The sequence below is a fragment of the Pleurodeles waltl genome, chromosome 11 (genome assembly GCF_031143425.1).
Source record: "Pleurodeles waltl isolate 20211129_DDA chromosome 11, aPleWal1.hap1.20221129, whole genome shotgun sequence".
Lineage (NCBI taxonomy): Eukaryota > Metazoa > Chordata > Amphibia > Caudata > Salamandridae > Pleurodeles > Pleurodeles waltl.
In genome coordinates, this window is record NC_090450.1 from 736,817,486 (window position 1) to 736,838,142 (window position 20,657).

General features: G+C 40.8%; 1 protein-coding gene across 1 annotated transcript in view; it reads left to right on the forward strand.

The window, feature by feature from the left end:
• LRRC74B (leucine rich repeat containing 74B) overlaps window positions 1–15,587 on the forward strand; it is a 155,434-nt gene extending 139,847 nt beyond the window's left edge. The window contains exon 13 of the mRNA XM_069214434.1: window positions 15,038–15,587. Within this exon, the coding sequence (XP_069070535.1) occupies window positions 15,038–15,068 (31 nt within the window). The 3' untranslated portion in view covers window positions 15,069–15,587. The remainder of the gene's footprint in view (window positions 1–15,037) is intronic.
• Window positions 15,588–20,657: the final 5,070 nt, after the last annotated feature.

Sequence of the window (20,657 nt, forward strand, 5' to 3'; positions counted from 1 at the left end):
GATTTTTTTGTTTTGTTATTGAATTGAGGGGAGCGGCCCCTTGGGCAAGAGCCGCTCTCCAGGGGGGCAAATTATTTTTAGGCCATTTCTGACCCCCCTGGGGGCAGATCCGCCTATTATATTTATGCCGATCTGCCCCCAGAGAGGGCAGAAACCCCTAGACGCCAGGGATATATATTTTTTTATGTTTACTTTTGTTTTTTTATATATGGGGAGCGACCCCTTAGGCAAGGGTCGTTCCCCTGGGGGTCAAATTTATTTTAGGCCATTTCTGCCCCCCTTGGGGAAATATTGGCCTATTTCTATTAGGCCAATCTGCCCCCGGGCAGGGGGCAAAAACCACTTAGGCACCAGGGCTTGGTGTGTGTGTATGTGTGTGTTTTGTTTGGGGGGCATCTCCTTGGGCAAGGGACGCTCCCCATGGGGGTACATTACTGTTGGTCACATCTGCCCCACTTGGGGGCAGATCGGCCTATTTTCAGAAGGCCCATCTGCCCCCAAGGGGGGCAGAAAGCCTACCAGAGACCAGGGAAGATTTTTTTTTTCAGATTAGGAGGGTGGGGGTATGGCTATACCCCCACCCCAAATAAATGGGGCCAAAGTTGTTCTGTCCACCAGTCGGCATATGGGGCAATTACCCCCGATCCACACCCCGGGGCGGCAGAAAGTCTACTAGATCCCAGGGAATTAAAAAAAAAAAAAAAAATAGTGTGGTGGTGGCTACCAAACAGTATGGGCCTGGTTATGCCCCCACCCCAACAGAAGGGGGTAACAGTCTTTCAGCTCTCCCCCCGCACACTAAAACATCTTATCTCACGGCAAGCAAGAGGACATTTGATTATTTTGGGTTTGGGCCATGAGAGCTTGGCTAACTCTCAAAATCGTCCCACTTGAAATGGTAAGGGCTGCACTTTTTGGGCTTTGGGACGCTGCCATGTATAAAAATCCACAAGACCCAGGCACATCTGAAAACTAAACATCTGGGTGATTCCAGGGTGGTGTGCTTCACATGCACCTCGCACCATTTTCTTACGCACAATGCCCTGCAAACCTCCAACTTTGCTGGAAATCACACATTTTCCCACATTTTTGTGATGGAACCTTCCGGAATCTGCAGGAATCCACAAAATTCCTACCACCAAGCATTGTCTCATCTATACCGATCAAAATTCTGCTGCACTTGTCAGCCTAAAAATGTTTTTTTTCAAACTGACCTTTTGGACCCGCTTTGGTTCCCCCCTCAACTTTGACATGTTTTTGGCTCTTCCCTGTCACTGGCACTTGGCCCACCTACACAAGTGAGGGATCATTTTTACTGGGAGACTGAGGGGAACATTGGGTGGTAGAAAATTTGTCCCGGTGCGGTGATCCCACACAAAAATGTGGGAAAAATGTGATTTGTTAGCTAAATTTGAGGTTTGCTGAGGATTCTGGGTAAGAAAACATTGGGTGATCCACGCAAGTCACACCTCCCTGGACTTCCTTTGGGTGTATAGTTTTCAGAAATGTCTTGGTTTGGTAGGTTTCTCTAGATGGCTGCTGAGCCCAGAACTAAAAATGGAGGTGCCCCCGCAAAAACAGGTAGTTTTGTATTTGATAATTTTGGTGTGTCCAGATAATGTTTTGGGTCATTTCCTTTCGCGGGCACTAGGCCTACCCACACAAGTGAGGTACCATTTTTAGTGGGAGACTTGGGGGAATGCTGGGTGGAAGGAAGTTTGTGGCTCCTCTCAGATTCCAGAACTTTCTGTCACCAAAATGTGAGGAAAAAGTGTTTTTGTGGCCAGATTTTGAGGTTTGCAAAGGATTTTGGGTAACAGAACCTGGTGAGAGCCCCACAAGTCACGCCATCTTTGATTCCCCTAGGTGTCTAGTTTTCCAAAATGTTCAGGTTTGGTAGGTTTCCCTAGGTGCCGGCTGAGCTAGAGGCCAAAATCCACAGCTAGACACTTTGCAAAAAACAGCTCTGTTTTCTTTGGGAAAATGTGATGTGTCCATGTTGTGTTTAGGGGCATTTCCTGACGCGGGCGCTAGGCCTACCCACACAAGTGAGGTACCATTTTTATCAGAAGACTTGGGGGAACGCTGGGTGGAAGGAAATTTGTGGCTCCTCTCAGATTCCAGAACTTTCTGTCACCGAAATGTGAGGAAAAAGTGTTTTTTGGCCAAATTTTGAAGTTTGCAAAGGACTCTGGGTAACAGAACCTGGTGAGAGCCCCACAAGTCACCCCATCTTGGATTCCCCTAGGTGTCTAGTTTTCAAAAATGCACAGGATTGGTAGATTTCCCAAGGTGCCGGCTGAGCTAGAGGCCAAAATCCACAGCTAGGCACTTTGCAAAAAACCCGTCAGATTTCAATGTAAAAATGTGATGTCTCCATGTTGTATTTCCTGTCTCGAGCATTAGGCCTACCCACGCAAGTGAGGTGCCATTTTTATTGGAAGACTTGGAGGAACACAGAATGGTAAAACAAGGGTTATTGCCCCTTGTCTTTCTCTACATTTTTTTCCTTCCAAACGTAAGACAGTGTGTAAAAAAGATGCCCTGTAATTCACATGCTAGTATGGGCACTCTGGAATTCAGAGATGTGCAAATAACCACGGCTTCTCAACACCTTATCTTATGCCCATTTTGGAAATACTACGTTTTCTTGATACCTATTTTTCACTCTTTATATTTCAGCAAATGAATTGCTGTATACCTGGTATAGAAAGAAAACCCATTACAAGGTGCATCTCATTTATTGGCTCTGGGTACCTAGGGTTCTTGATGGACCTACAAGCCCTATAAATCACTGCAACCAGAAAAGAGCAGCAGACATAATGATTTATTGCTTTCAAAAATCTGACATCGCAGGAAAAAGTTACAGAGTAAAACGTGGAGAAAAATGGCTGTTTTTTTTCACTTCAATTTCAATATTTTTTATTTCAGCTTTTATTTTCTGTAGGAAACCTTTGTAGGATCTACACAAATTACCCCTTGCTGAATTCAGAATTGTGTCTACTTTTCAGAAATGTTTAGCTTTCTGGGTTCCAGCATTGGGTTCACACCCATTTCTGTCACTAACTGGAAGGAGGCTGAAAGCACAAAAAATAGTAACAATGGGGTATGTCCCAGTAAAATGCCAAAATTGTGTTGAAAAATTGGGTTTTCTAATTCAAGTCTGCCTGTTCCTGAAACCTGGGAAGATGGGAAGATGGTGATTTTAGCACCACAAACCCTTTGTTGATGCCATTTTCAGGGAAAAAAAATCACGCATTCTTCTGCAGCCCTTTCTCCCCATTTTATTTTTTAAAACAAACTTTTCGCTGTATTTTGGATAATTTCTTGGTCACTCAGAGGAACCCAGAAAGTCTGGGTACCTCTAGAATCCCTATGATGTTGGAAATAAAGGACGCAAATTTGGCGTGGGTAGCTTAATTGGACAAAAAGTTATGAGGGCCTAAGCGCGAACTGCCCAAAACCTCCAAAAAAAGGCTTGGCACCTGAGGGGAAAAAGGCCTGGCAGAGAAGGGGCTAAGCATAGAATAACATACACATATATATATGTATACACACACACACACATATATGCACACACATACACATATTTAAATATATATATATATATACATATATATATATATATATATATATATATATATATATATATGTGTATATATATATATATATATGAATTGCAAAAAGTGCTCACTGCCAGGCTCCTAAAGGCCCTAGAGGGGTGGTGCGTCATAAACCGGCAGAGCACTCCGGTTAAAAATATAAACAATACAACAGACTTCCACTGGAAGGACGCACACTCAGGAATTCACAAAAAAAGTTGAGTTTATTAACACAACACAACGCGTTTCGGCTGTCAAGCAGCCTTGATCACGTGTATAATTCCACCAATGTACACTTAGTTAAATACCCCCCGGATACAGACATAAAAATAGGACTACCTGTTGTATGAACTTACAAGAGTAAGAATAGAGAATAGGCACAATTAATAGCAACAAATCTATAAGAAATTACAAAATACAATTCATTCAAAATAAATAAATAAATAACTGGGTTAATACTTTTCCATATATTCAAGAACATAATACTTCTTATAAATATCCAGTTTCGGGATTGTATTATCTTAAACATCCAATTAAACATGATGAAATTTGTTGACTGGTTGTATTATAAAATATATAAATATAAGTAAAATTCATAATTATAAAACCTTAATACAACTTATACTCATTTGTTTAATGAATTCAATATTCTTTATAACAAATATAAATATGCAAAAAAGTTCAATAATATATAAATATATAAATACAAAAACATAACTGTGGCCAGTCTTTCAATTAGAGATTTCAAATTATTAAAATTTACATTTTAAATTTTAAAATTGGAATTGTAGATTTCATTTCTCCTATTTGAGACATCAGAATTCATTTAGTCACTATATTTTATTGTGTACTTTCAAAATTTATATTCTAATATCCATGTATTTTCACCTTAAAATAACTGTGGAACTATGTCCCCTCAAAATCTATACAACAACACCAAATCCTACACAATTTATACGTATCCGGTACCCTTGACGCCCCATGAGACAACAAACAATTGTGTATTCTAGAATCAGGAATCCATCCGGACTCCTCCATTCTGAAAAAAATATATATAAAATAACTCTGTTAAAACCACACAATAACTTTAAGACACCAGTACTCAATACCATAAAACAATATTATCTAATATATCAAGATTTAAAGACTATTATCATCCGCCCCATACTATAATCATCCAAATAAGTGGGTATTGAGTTCCTCACTCATATTCAATCCTCCTGGTGTCTTAGTTTCTAAATCAACAATAAATTTGGATTCTTTAATGCGTAAAGCCAACTCTCTGTTACCTCCTCTATGATGTAGATGTACATGTTCAATGTCAAAATACGATAATAGAGTGGCATCCGAATTATGATAATCCTGAAAGTGTCTAGCTACCGGATAGTGGGGGTCTCTTGATGTGACAGCTCGCATATGTTCAAGAATGCATTGTTTTTTTTTTTTTTTTTTTAAACATGCAGTAAAAAAACGCATCATAGAGGAGGTAACAGAGAGTTGGCTTTACGCATTAAAGAATCCAAATTTATTGTTGATTTAGAAACTAAGACACCAGGAGGATTGAATATGAGTGAGGAACTCAATACCCACTTATTTGGATGATTATAGTATGGGGTGGATGATAATAGTCTTTAAATCTTGATATATTAGATAATATTGTTTTATGGTATTGAGTACTGGTGTCTTAAAGTTATTGTGTGGTTTTAATAGAGTTATTTTATATATATTTTTTTCAGAATGGAGGAGTCCGGATGGATTCCTGATTCCAGAATACACAATTGTTTGTTGTCTCATGGGGCGTCAAGGGTACCGGATACGTATAAATTGTGTAGGATTTGGTGTTGTTGTATAGATTTTGAGGGGACATAGTTCCACAGTTATTTTAAGGTGAAAATACATGGATATTAGAATATAAATTTTGAAAGTACACAATAAAATATAGTGACTAAATGAATTCTGATGTCTCAAATAGGAGAAATGAAATCTACAATTCCAATTTTAAAATTTAAAATTTAAATTTTAATAATTTGAAATCTCTAATTGAAAGACTGGCCACAGTTATGTTTTTGTATTTATATACTTATATATTATTGAACTTTTTTGCATATTTATATTTGTTATAAAGAATATTGAATTCATTAAACAAATGAGTATAAGTTGTATTAAGGTTTTATAATTATGAATTTTACTTATATTTATATATTTTATAATACAACCAGTCAACAAATTTCATCATGTTTAATTGGATGTTTAAGATAATACAATCCCGAAACTGGATATTTATAAGAAGTATTATGTTCTTGAATATATGGAAAAGTATTAACCCAGTTATTTATTTATTTATTTTGAATGAATTGTATTTTGTAATTTCTTATAGATTTGTTGCTATTAATTGTGCCTATTCTCTATTCTTACTCTTGTAAGTTCATACAACAGGTAGTCCTATTTTTATGTCTCTATCCGGGGGGTATTTAACTAAGTGTACATTGGTGGAATTATACACGTGATCAAGGCTGCTTGACAGCCGAAACGCGTTGTGTTGTGTTAATAAACTCACTTTTTTTGTGAATTCCTGAGTGTGCGTCCTTCCAGTGGAAGTCTGTTGTATTGTTTATATATATATATATATATATATATATATATATATATATATATATATATATATATATATATATAAAAATATATATACCCATTCATATACATATTTATTCATGAGTAAATATACATTTGTTAAACAGGTTTAAAGAGTATGTGTGTAATTTATTGTTATGACGTAGTAGCGATACATATTTCCTAAAGAACTATACATATCTAGAATATACACATAATCAGATTAAAAATATTCGTCAACACAGCCATATGCAGTCCATTGCTGTTTGAATATGATGGTTATGAAGGAAAAAGCCAAGTCTTAAGTAGTCTTCTGAAGGCAAGATAGTTATCCGTGGATTTTATATTTGGGGGTAGTGAATTCCATAGTTTGGCTGCTTGAACTGAGAAGGATGAACCACCTATAGTCTTTTTTCTTGTATGGTGGTGTTCTAAGACGGGGTGCCAATCTTGAGAAGAGATTTCTTTGTTGAATGTATTTGGTTATTTTGTTTCTGATAAAAAGCGGTCCTGTTCCATGTATGGCTTTGTGGGTGATACAAAGCAGCTTGAAGGAGGATCTTCTGGCAACAGGTAACCAGTGTAGTGCTCTAAGGCAGGGGAGATGAGGGCTTGTGGCTTTACATGTAATAGTAGCATGGCAGCGGAGTTCTGTATACGGTGTAGTTTTTTCATAATAGATAGAGATGATCCATGGTAGAGGCCATTGGCATAATCCAGTTTGGATAGTACAAGAGAGATAATAGCCTGACCTTCAGTGGCAATATGAGGTGGGAGGACGGTGCGTCGAAGAGTCTTCAAGGTGAATTTGTCCACTTGGGCATTCATGGTTAACTTGGAGTCCATGGTAATTCCAAGGTTTTTAACTTCCTTGGATAATTGAGGAGGTGGTCCAAGATCGTCAGGCCAGGCGCACAGTGGGTCATAATTTTTCAAGTCACCTCATATAAGTATTCCTGTTTTGGAGGCATTTAGTTTGAGATGGCTCCAAGTCATCCACTGATCAGCAGCTCTGAGGCAAGTGAAGAATAGGATGTTTATGCATCATAACTTCACTATTCGCAGCAAGCAGCACTTGCTGAACTGCACGAGCTCAAAAATCCAGGCTTCATTATGAACAACTAACACCACACACAGCATCATATGGCATCCGTAGCACCGCTCTGCTGTTAGCACCCAGTTGAATGGGGGTTATTGCTTCAATATGAGCACCTGGCGCAGCAGTCACACAGAGCAAAGCTTCATCATAAGCACCTAGCACCACACGTTAGATCATATCTAGTTTGCGCAGGTCTTGACACCCAGTGACAAGAGTATTATCTACTGTGCGGCCTCACATATATGTGATTGTGTGTGTAAGCATGTGTGTGAGAGCGAATGTAAAGGTCAAATGGCGTGATGTCACTTCCGCTACCACTGGCCTTTTGGTGAACTGACGTTCACGCACACATGTAGTAACGTTGACCGAGAAATTCATCATTAAAATAATGCCAGTGGCTGTCGAGAGATCAGGTGCCTGCAGCATGTTGTCGGTAGCATCCAGCCGCCTTGAGTTCTTTCTATAAACATCATTAATGGTACAACCTGTTGATACATTTTAAATTATGCAGTCGAGTAATGGGAAAATCGGCGTTCGTGCTGCTGCTTTTCTGCTTTGATAACGGTGAACTAAATATCAAACACAGCCAATCTGATCATGTGCAATTCATCATTCCATTTATTGGACACTGGCCCTTCTCAGTTCGTAAACGTGGAACTGGCACAGCAAGCAGGAAGCGGATGCGGCGGCCAACGTATGACTGCAGATAACGCACGAGCGCGAGGAGCTGCATCAGGCTTATATAAAGGCAGACGTCTTTGTGCACTTACCTCCATTCGTCATTGCTGTCTCCTAGGTTACTTGCTCAGTGCCAGATAGTGAGCCAAGAGCACTAGAGTGGCGAAGGGGAGGGGAAGGGAGCTCGCATCTGTGCTTTCAAATGTATGGCTGCTCGCACTGTAGAACATAGAATTAACTGCAAACATGTACCAATTAACCAATTTTCGGACGTATTTAGACCCACGAGTTACTGCTTAAATGGATTGAAATTGCTTATGGGCCCGGTTTAGCAGCAACTGCCATTAGCTGTTTAGCGCATATCGCACTCCTGCGTTTGCCCAAGCTTTCCCTGGTGGTAATTGTTCCAGGTGAAAACACGAATTGTGATATTAATGTTTATTTTTCCAAATGTCCTAAGAAAAACTATATTGGTGACTGGAAAAATAAGATGGAATTTCTCATTTTCTTTAATCTATATTTAAGTTCGCCTATCGATGGAGGAATTTGGTTGGTGTTTTCTACATTCATTATAAGGGGTATTTCTGTTAATAAGGAATGAAAAATATATAGTCCAATGGTAAAAAATAATAAATAAATACGTAGGCTCCAAAGAGATCGAACCAAGACCAGAGGCATGTCTTCTTGCTTTTCGAAGAGTTAAATGTGTTTAATACAATATCTTACGAATAGTGTTAAAAACGCGGGGTGCTTTCCTTTGCAGGGAGGTTAAGTCAAAATCAAGTAACTATATTTTATCATATAACTCATCATCTTCATCGCAGTCCTTTACCAGGTTGAGTACCGGGGGCTGCTGGCATATATGGGCAGCTGGCGTGCACCAGAGTATTGTATGAATAAACACTGAACATATGAGCGTGGACTCCTTTAAATTTCACCCCAAACTCACGTCTGTCGTGTGTGCCTCTGAGAGTATGTGGGAAGGGCAGGCTGGCAGTGCCAAAACAGTTTTCCAGGGCACAGGGGAGTAACCCGCTTGCCCTGAGCCTTCCAGTGAGCTGACCACGCCTGACAGGAGATTCTCCTTCCCTTGCTGTTCACCTTTCAGAGAGCCATATGAGAACACAAAGAGTGCCTGGGAGAACATAGAGCATCTAGCAGACATTGCTCCCTGAGCATGCACTTGCCCTCACTGGTTTCTGTCTGGCGTACTGTCCCCGGCTCCCTGACCCTGAAGTGTGAACCTCATTCTCCTCAGCGTTAAAAGAGGTGGAGAGTTCCCACCAAAAGCTTGTCATTCACATTTTAACACTTGACTCTCAGGGTAGTGAGGAAGAGCAGTCCAAATCTTACTCAAGGTAAATGCTGTAGGCTCAGAACTCAGCCACGTAACAAATACTCACACATTTGTTGTGCAGCCAGTGCTTTGTCTTATACAAATGAAATGTACTTTATCACACACACTAATAAATACTTAGGTTTTACAGCTTTGTATCAAGAATAGGAATATTGTGATACTTTAACAAATTGGACAAAATGTCGAGGACCAAAATATCAAAAAGTGCATTGAGAGGAAGTACATATTAAAAAACTTTACCTCCACATCTACAAACCCTGTACAGTATGTCCTGAATGTGCCTATATTGTATTGTATTGTAATTATATTTATATAGCGCTTACTACTCCTGATGAGACGTCAAAGCGCTTTTCGGCGAGTAGCACGCTACCCCGGAACCCAAAAGGATTAGTGGTGGATTAGTATAGGGAAATATGAGTCTAGTATTAGTATGAGTTTGTTAGTTGGATTGAATAGAGTAATGGAGGGCTAGAGGAAGGAAGATTCCAGAAATGTTAATTGGGAGTTTATAATAATAGGATGAAGCTTGGGATGAGTAAAGGAGAGATGGAGGAGGGAAGAGTCTGTAGAAAGGGGCTATGGAGATCATAGTAGTAGAAGGGGTTTTGGATGAGTCAAAGGTGAGATAAATGAGGGAGAATTTAGTAGGGTTGCTTAAGAGATCATAGTAGTAAACTGAGGTGTGGGGTGAGCCAGGAGCGGGACAGGAGGGAAGAGCTTAGGCAGGGTTATTTTGAAGATTATAGTAGTAGAATGGGTTTGGGTTGAGTCAGAGAGTGGGGATGGAAGATAGGTTGATAGAGGTATAGGGTGATGGTGAGACAGAATAAAGCTCACAAGAGTGACTTTTTTCTTTTGTACACTAGGACTAGAGCAATAAATAGATTCGTAAATACATAGTAAGGGAATATATGTGTGAGGAATATGATAATGGATATAATATGTTGAGATTTAAAGTTGTATTGTATAAACACAGAGTTAGGTATAAAATATTTATACATACTGACCTTTCTATTTAGTTAGTCCTTGATACTTTGTCCACAATATTAAGGTACCACAATACTTCCTATTTAGTATTCATTATTCAAACCATGCATAAACAAATATACTACTGGATGGCAGATGGAAATGCCTATGGAGAAGCCTTCTGAACCACCTCACAACAAACAGAGGCACACACTGAAGACAGGTCCCACAGGTCAGAAAAAACCCTAAATGTCCCCTCAAACCACAACATGAAGGGTGCATTAATCAAAAGTCTAGAATACTGGCTTTGCTGGGGTGTCACCACAATACTTAAAGACAAAATGCTGAGTCTACCACAGTCCAAATCAATAATGAAACCCTTCAGGATGGTGCCACCTTGCAATGACATAATACCATATTTGAAGTAGTTTACTACCAACTAGGTGCATGTCACGAAAGTCATTTTCACAGTTTTTTCTATCTTTAATCTGGCTGTAGAGTAAACACAGGACCTGGGAACATAAACATCCATACACCCTAGAAGAGTCTCATCTCAAGCAGTGCTTAGAAATAAAGGAAACTTTCCAAGGGTCACTCCTTTTGTGGCCCAAAAGTGAGGTTGGGGCCCCTGGTGGTTTCTGGCACGGCCTTCTGCTCTCCTGGTAGCCCTCTGTGCATAAAGGCAGACTAGTGGATTCTGGTGATGCCACAAAATTCCTAGGGTTTTACCAAGCAGAATATGCAAATATATTGGGCCAAGTGGTGTATGTGGCAAATGTTCCAGCTGCGGCTAGGACTTTGTTCCTGCTGCTGAACATTGGTATATTTTTATAGCTAGTTTTTTCAGCAAAACCAAACATTGGTGCACTTATTTCTTTTTTGACTCTGATGCTCGTGCACTATGTGTAGGCCACCTGGGTGTTTTCCCAGTGAGCTGCATGAGAGCCCAAGTTACAAAGACTAGTTGGCCTGCTCTGATCCCCGCTCAGCACATCAGTGAGTGCTGATGGAGGAGCCAGGTTGTTTCTTTGCCCTCTCTACTGTGAGGCAACTGGTGGTCTTGAACCCCAAATACGAACACAGTGAGCAGGGTACCTACATAGGGGCAAGTGTCCTACTTGGTTCTCTCCTATGGTCTAGCCTCTTAGGGGGAGGAGTAAAATGCACTCCACAAAGCAATGCTCCCATGAGGCACTAACCGTGCCCAAAGTTAGAACACTGACAAAAGCATATTCCCCCCCCCCCCCTCTTATTGCCCCAGGGCACTGGCAGACCCTGGGTTAATTTGCAAATCCTGCTTGGGACCAAAAGCATGTGGTGGTGCCCGCAAGCCTCAGGTGGCTGCTGAAGAAGGAGAAAAATTATGCCCAAGAGCAGCTAGAACAACTGCAATTATTTCCTCCTTCAGGGTGTTTGTCACAGGGTTTACTGTGCCATGCTCCTGGTGGTGTGCTCCAGCCACCAGCAGTGTTGATTTTAGATCTCCTGGATTCTATTGTTTTTAGACATTGTTGTATTTGACCTTCAATTGCTTTTCTTCTGTTGAGGGCGAGCTCAAGGCCAGCTCTCCTGACCTTTTAGCACTTCAGCCTGATTATTACACCAGCTTTGTAGCTGCAACTATCAGTGGCCTCCTAGCTGCAGCAGGGAACTGCAAAGAATCCAGGAACTGCTCTTGTGTCTGGAATCCAGGTAATCTCCTTGGCTGGAGTCTTTCTTAAGCAGCACCCCTTGGCAATGAAGGTAGGAAATACACCTTACCTGCACTCCTTAGACCCCACAGTGTCCTGGCAAGCTGCAGGGCACCTGCATGTCCAGCAGGAGTCAGGCGTTCCCTCCAAGGGTACCCACCAAAGGCCAGTCAACATACATCGAGAGGAACGCTCTCTCACAAGGTCGCCAGCAAGTCCACATTCTACTTTCCCACAGGGGAGTGGACAGGTCTGTGCCAATGTCCCAGGATAAAATCAGCCAACAGAGTCCTTAGAAGTGTAACTATAGAGCCTTCTCGAGAAATGGTCAGTTAGCAGGCTACTCCGCCCGTCTTCATCTGGTGTTCCCAGTGTTTCTCAGAGGTCTGTCCTTGTGTAGGGGTTTAAAAGTAGTGGTGCGGCGTTCTAGAAGGTGGGTGCTTCTGCCCGATTCAAAAATGCCATATCATCTCACCATCCCAATATATCCCCTTTCTTAGCAGCTTGGGATTTTCCAAGATGGCAAAATCAAGCTTTGGTCATTAAACAGATCAGTTCAGTTTTAACCCTGCCCCTACTGAATCAGAAAAAACGGGTTTCTTCCCTCTAAAGCATCAAAAGGGAGCCCCTACTGTGAGTAGTGCCAGAGGTCTGACCGCCCTATCTTTGTTTCTGTCAGAACAGGGATGCCCAGGTTTGCCAGTAGGAGCAAGTTACTTTTAGTCCATTTAGATTCCTCCTTTCTGGATCCTCTCCCAGGAGCAGACTATTTCTCCTCAAATAGGTCTATTGTCTAAGGGGGCTTTGTTTTATCTGCTGGCCAACAGAGCAATTACATTGAAAGAAAGTTAGCAGTACAAAGCCAGAATCTCATTGAGGACTGGCACAAGAAATTACCGTAATACCCAAAGTACATCAAGAAGTGCATATTTGGCCAAATTAATATTAAGTTTACAGGTGGGACCCTTTAAACCCCAATAGAAGAGATAATAATCATGTTATTAGGTTAGGCCAATACAAAGCTTATTCTTTGGTGGGGAATTATCCCACAAAGTGAATACAATTAAGCACAACAGACTTAAAGTAAAGTACTACAGATATATAGTCAATGAGAAATGGGGATATTTCTGTTCGCATGCCAAATGAAACTATAAGAGCTACATAGTCCATAATCAAGTTATTAAAAGGTCCAATTTGCGAGATCTGTCTGCGTGCAGATGCCAAGCTGAGTTAAGGAGTAGACCCACTCGTTCAGCCTGCACGTTTGCACATGCATGTGCACACATCTTCATGTGTCACCAGCACAAAGCACCTTGCCCAAGCTGCAACTCAGCAGACCTTATTTTAGAAGGTAGACACTGCTGATTAGCACTCAAGGCCATTTTATGGAAGCATCCAGTGAATGACTCACAACAGAGACGCCAAACACGGAGAAGTGCCAAAATAAAAAAAATATAAGAAGGTTTAAGAAAGTCAGAAATCACTTTCTAACAACCTTAAAGATACATGTTCACTATTACTCCTTATCCAACGTTCCTCCGTAAAATCAGTGCAATACCTTGAGCAAGGTCGTTTCCAGAGTCAAAGTCTTTGTTCTTAATGGTTAAGAAGAAGTCTACAGAATGGTGACCCAGAACTCATGCCCATGGAGGCTTGCAGTGAACCACATTCTGTGGTAGCCTACGACCATTGCATTGATGAGTAAACCATCACATCTAACATCAAAACATAATTTGCACCTACCCTGTTGGGAGGAGGGATGGCATTGAGGTAGTGGTGAAGCAAGAGCTTCCTCTATCCTGCATGTTGTTTGCAGCAGGCCGGGGGGTTCCTAGAACCTTTAGGTGGAAAAAAATAACGATGCCTCCCCAGCACTCCAAAGCGCCTTGATACTTTGCAGGATTACCTTCCCTAGGATACAGAAGCAGTGGCAGATGAAAGGCAATGTAACCCTAAGGCTTGTAATGGTGCATAAAGTCTCATGCACGGTACTGCCAAGAGGAAGGAATCACAAAGATTCTTAAAGGATGGGTACAGGTACAGGTTCATACAGAGATATAAGCACGGCAGCATCATGCTAATGTTTGTCACTTTCTTGCCATTCTCCTGCTCCCCCAGCTACCCCTGTAATTGAGGGCAAGTGTAGTGGGCAGCAGGTGGGTGAATACTCTGCATTTGTAAAAGATCACAACCAGTACTTCACAATACACCTGAATACATAAATGGCAGATTGTGACAGGAAACACAGCATGGGCCCTGCTGGTACCTTCTCTTAACTCTAAAAGAGGGCTTAACCTTATAGGGGTCCTGGCAGAGGGTAATGTAACAAATATGCAAAAATACGTTTTAAATGATTTTGTGACAGCAATTTCAGAGGTCACGCTCCCAGGTTCTTCACACATTTTGATAGCATACAGTGCCTGCTGCATACTAGCAGCAAGCTTGATTACTGAAGGTTGACTGAAAAATGTGACATTTACAAAACATTTTTCAATAGTTTCCATCCTCTGTCTACTAGAGAGAGCACGACTCTGCTAAAAATAAAGTTGTTCTCCAGGGTTTAACGAAAATATAGGCGAAATAATCTAATTTCTCTTATCTTTGCCATCTCTTTTGGTAGCTCTTTTTTTGGCTCACCTCTGCTGACACAGACCAGCAGACTGCTTGCTCCTCCACAGAACTAGTATTTCTACACCCTGGCAAACACCTAGGAGTTGCCTAAAATTGCATTCGAGGCAATCACTGGAGACTTTATTCTTCCACCATTGCAGGACTATGCCTGTGTTTTCCTGCTTCACCTGCATGTTACCCCATTGCATTTTCTAGTGGCTATTTCCTTCTTGCTGGCAATCTGAGATGCAATTGTAGTTTCAGCGTTTTATAAACATTTCTAAACAAATTAATAACTACAATCATTTGAATTTATATTAGACTCCCAAGAATAAACATACCACATCCTTCAGTTTTTGCATTTCAATTGCCTATAGTAATATAGAATTTTTTGTGTTTTTAAATCTTCATATTTGTTTAACAGTGAACTTGTGTTTGGAGTGACAACTCCCTGAGAAAACCAAAGAAAGACTTCGTGGTCTGAAGGCATCCTGCGGACCTGGAGGCCTCCGTGAAAGATGCACAGTGAACTGCACAATGCCATCATGTTTGTCTGCAGCAATTCAAGAGTGATCCTTTGCTACAACTAACTTCTTATTTGTCCTATATAAGTTGATATCGTAATACTAGTTTAATAAAAAGTAATGAAAAGTCTCACATGATAAATGTATAGGACCTGCAACAAATCCATAATATTTTTTAAATCGCCTTAATTATTAATTAGTCACATATTAAATACATGTTGACATAGACTTATTTGCAAGTAATTCAATGTGCTGAGTATTTATAAATTGCTTTGAGATTGTTAGATATCTCATAACTCATAGATTAAAATATATATTCTGAACATGCAATTGATTTTTGAAGGATTTGTTTCATCCGCCAATTGTCTTCATGAGGATTTAATCTAGCACATTCATGAAACTTTTCATGTCATAACACATCTTGGGAGATGATAAAATTTTACCTTGCCTACAAAGGGATGAGTTACTTCTCTAGTAGGTTACTTTTGCACGTGAATCTTATTTTGGTTTAGTCTCTGTAGATAATGATACAATAGCTCAAATGTTCTATGGGTTGTGATCTGGTGAGCACACGTAGTAAAAGGTACTGCTCACAACCTCCAGACTGGCTGCAGTAATAGCGACTACTTTGATCAGCCAACCCTTTTGCTTGATTGCATTACTATCGGGGTCTCTGGAACTGTGTAGAACCTTTTTAAATAGATTATTCAAATGTATGTTACAGAGTATGTTCCAGAGCCAAAGACAAATCAGGCAAAATATTTTACAATTATTGAGAAGAATACCCACCTCTGGTTTATGGAGGAACAAAAATACTGCTCTTGCCATTCTCTATGGATCTTTCCACACTCTGCTCAGTACATTTTGATTTTGTGTGGAGCAGGCACCAGCAATGCTACAGTAAATGTGTGCATGTGATGCTTTAAATACAGGCAATCTTTAGCTGTGTTAAGTAATTGTTGCAAATATAGCTGCCACCTTCCATTACATAAGACAATATAAAAAAAGACATTTAATTTTAAAAAAGATGCACTCGCTCTAAACTGACGCTCTAAACTGACATCCTGGGGGGGTACCTGCGCTTCCTCTTTGGGGCCACCAGAAAAAGCAAAGAATGCATAGAAATGACCACCAATCTCCTGGGGAAACAATTCCAGCATATCATAGCTATTGTGTTTTTTTCAATAACAACTTCTACATATGTGTAGGAAGGTGCCTCTTTTTGGCATGGTCACCCCCACGTTTTGCCTGGTACATGATGCAATTTTGGCTAAAAGTGCTCTGGGTTCCTGCTAACTAGGTCCCCAGTGCGATATCTCTTTCCCTAAAACTGTGCAACTGTTCCCCAATTGGAAACTCCTTTGGCCCCCTGTAAGTCCCTAGTAAATGGTACTCCTGGTACCTTGGGCATGGGTACCAAAGAGGGTCCCTAAGCGCTGCTGCATGTATTGTGCCACCCTCACAGAACCCCTCACCTAGCACATGCAGACTGTCATTGCAGGCTGCATGTCTTGGTGCAGCTAAAAGTGAAAACACAAATGGCACACAGCCTGTGTGCCATGTTCCCTAACACTGATTGCAAAATATGTAAGTCACCCTTACAGCAGGCCTTACAGCCCTAAGGCAGGGTGCATTATATTGCATGTGAGGACATATCTGTGTGAGCAGATATGCCCCTGCTTTGGCTTTGTCAATTCTAAGAACCAGTAAGTGATCAGGGAAGACATTTTAAGTACATGTGCTGGACACTGGTCACTACGAGTTCCCCAGCTAGGTGATGGCTTCACTGAAACTATGGATGTTTGGTATCAAACATCTCATATTAACAAACCCTCACTGATGCCCGCAAAGGAGTTATGAATACATGCACCTAGAGGGCACTTTAGAGGTGTCCCCTAAAAACCTACCAACTACCAGTGTGCGTACTGACTAGTTTTAGCCAGCCTGCCACCACTAGACACGATTCTGATCCCTAAGGGTGAGAACCTTTGCTCTCGGGCGGATAGAAACAAAGCCTACTCTGGTAGAGGTGTTTCCACACCCCACCCAACAGGACGAACTGCAAATCTGCATTCCAAGACAGCAGGCTTCAAAGAAGCCCACCACCCTTGGTATGCAGAACTGGCATCACTCAAAGTAGACAATGTCGACCCCCCTGCCCCAGGGCTGATTTAGCAACTGGACAGGTGGGAAATTTTGTATTTAGAGAGGTGTGTCCACCTCTCAGGTCAGCCCCACCCCTAAGGTGCACTGCCCGATGTGGACACAACATTTAGAAATCTGCCATCTTGGTGATGGCAGTTTTAGGAAGTCTGGGACAGGGTTATGCCCATTTCCCACAGGAAGTGCTCACATGGGGGGTGTAGTGACCCCAGGGATAAGTAACCCATTGGCAACTAACCTACACTCCCTGTAACACCCCTCAATCCAGTATACAGCGGAGCCCTTGGTACCAGGAAATCTACCTACAAAGAAGAAGGATACTCCAGAGCCATGAAAGCAAAGCCTGAGGAAGAAATACCTGACTTGGCCCCAGCCCTGCCAGTCTGTCTGCTGTTCTTGCTGATTTGCACCAAAGCCGTCTTGTCCTGCAGCTGGTGTGCCTCCAAAAAGCCTGGGATGACTGCCTGCCTTCAACAAATACCCAGGAACTCCTGTTGTGCAGCCACGACTTCTGGATTCTACTGCACTGCAACCAAGGAGGTTGATAAGTATGCATGCTTTGTTCTGTTGCAATAAAGGAGCATTCCATGGCATAGACTCATTAGTTGTACTGTAAGTCTGCACTTTTACTACCAGAGAACTGTGTCAAAGCCTCTTGTTGTTGTAAATAGCTGTTGACTTTAACATAAACAGAGGTGAAAGAACTTTCTGCTGAGAGTATAAGACTTTCAAAATGGAAAGAACTTGAATCTGATGGAGACTAGATTGCCAGATTGGAAAATAAATGGGTTTATGTATACCACTGTGGCAATGACGAGTGCAAACACACCCAGCCAAGACTTGTAAAATCAGCTGCATTGCAGCCCGGGAAAATGCTGTGCATGGTTTAAGACTAATCGTAGATGCGTTTTTTAGGTTGTTGCGTATAAATACCCAGTATAATGCCATAATTGGATGTGAAGATTGATCTTGCGCCACATCTATTGTGTCTGGTTGGCATTATTTTAATCTTGTTGAAAATTCATCCGTTTACCCTGTCCTGATGAAGATCCTGTAGAGATTAGTAGATACCTTGGGCTCAAAACATCATCACTGTTGCTCTTGTAACTGCGATATGTCTATTGTATTTTTTATGACAGGTTGTAAACAAGACAGTCCCATCCCCGAATTGAGTTGCTAAATACAAGTGATGAGTAATGGTGTAAACGTTTTTGAGTTGTTACTGTGTATTGTTCTGCTATATTATCACAACTCGCCTGCTCAGCACAGCTTCACCTATCTTCTTATGGAGACCCTTTTATGTTTATATATATATCTATATGAAATACGAAAAACTTATTTTTTGTGGACTGAGACTTTTTGATAATTGTGGGGATGACTTCTCTGACCTCTCAAATGTATCAAATGAATGATTTGAATTAATTCATAGAAAACATTGTGTTTTGTATTATATTGCATTTCCAAGGTTTTGTGGAATACAGAGTTACCCCATTAGTCCATTAGTGTTTAGGAAGTAGGAGTACAGCAGGTGCTGCAGTGCCCACAAACATGAATTGTGCAGTAATTTTGTATGAATAATGGACATTAATGAAACCCTTTTCATGCAGTTTGTTACCCATATTTATAGAGTCAAGAGTAAAGGTGGCAGGTGTCACGAAGCAAGAGTTTGTTAAAAACTTCAAACTTCGAACATTTTGTTTCAAGTTAAAGATTAAACCTAAACATTTGAACCAAACAATAAAGAAATGCTATTCTTATGATATATCCCACTAGGTTTAATCGGAGTGTGCAAAAGGTTTACTAACCCTGACAGGTATTAAAAGTGAGACCTAGTGCTTTTCATTGCGGTGATGTGATGGGAGTCATTGTAAATGTAGTTTTCTTGAGCCAGATAAGGATAATATCACCCTTATTTAGAATTACTCTCTTTTGAACAATTTTTTAGATTAAATTGAGAATCGCAGATCCACAAGGCATAACTTTTGGATTATCCTAGACAGGTATATTTTATTACACTTTTCTAAACAGAAACGTCACAAGGCAAGTCTTAAAAACGAGTTTCAGAGATATTTCCTAAAGATGTTCCAGAAGGGAATTCCACAGGCTAGGTAACAAAAAGAAGGAAGATCTTCCCCCTGCACCGGCTGTAATCACCTTAAGAATGCATAAAAACATTTGCCCAGCAGAGCAGGGGGCCCTACGGGGTCTATATTTTTGGATTTGGTCCTGAATATAGATCAGGCCCTTTTTATGTACAGATCTATGGGAGATCATAAGAGCTTTAAACTTTACTCTCTACTTGATAAACAGCCAGCCCAATAATTTGAAGCCATGCCGAATGGATTGACTTTCAGAAATGTTAAGAACAAGTTGAGCGGCAGCATCCTGCACACATTGCAACCTACTAGGCAGCTCCAGATGCACCCCCAGAAAGAGCCCATTCATAGTCCAGCCTTGATGTAATCAACGCAGGAATAATGTTGTTCTGAATGACCTCTGGGAGATATTATTATGTCTTTCTCAATGATTTAAGAAGAGAAAAACGAAATCCTTCAATGGGCTGTACATGAGGTTTCAATGAAAAGGTAGTATTTATTTTCACCTCTAGGTTTTTATCAAATGATGTTGGGTGGGGTGGGGGAGTTCACCCAAATCTGTAGGCCATATTCTCTTCATATCCAAAGGGGAGGAAGTTCCAAAGGCTAGTATTTCGGATTTATCATAGGTAAGCCGTAGACAACTGCCATGCATCCAAGTTGCAACTGCAACAGGTAACCCTGAAAATTACAATCATAGAGTCTTCTAGTTGGTTAAACACAAACATGAACTGTGTGGTATATGCATAAGGCACGTTGATACCCCAGAATTGTACAATAGAGGTCAGCTGAGCCTTATGAGTATATAAACAGGGTGGGGCTAAATGCTGATCCCTCTGGAACACCACAACTCAACTCTCTGTAACAAGAGGTATAGTGAGGTAGATAGCTTGTTTTCTGTCGATAAGATTTTAGTCAATTTCATGCTATATCAAATATTTTCCAATCACTGGGTAGGATGTCATGAGATAGATACTGTTTTAAAAGTGTGGACAGGTCAAGGAGGATAACTAAAGATTTTTTTCCAAGATCAAGGATAACTCTGATGAAATCAGTTGCTGCTAAGAGGGCTGACTTTGTAGTAAAACCTGCACGAAATCCAGATTGTAACTGGTGAGGAATATTGTTGTTTTCAATATATCGAATGATCTGAAGGTTGACCCGTTCCTCTAACATTTTCCCTAATGCAGGGAGTAGAGAAATTGGTCTGTAATTGCCCAGGCTTAAGGTGTCTACATTTTTTTTAAGTGGCAATACCAAA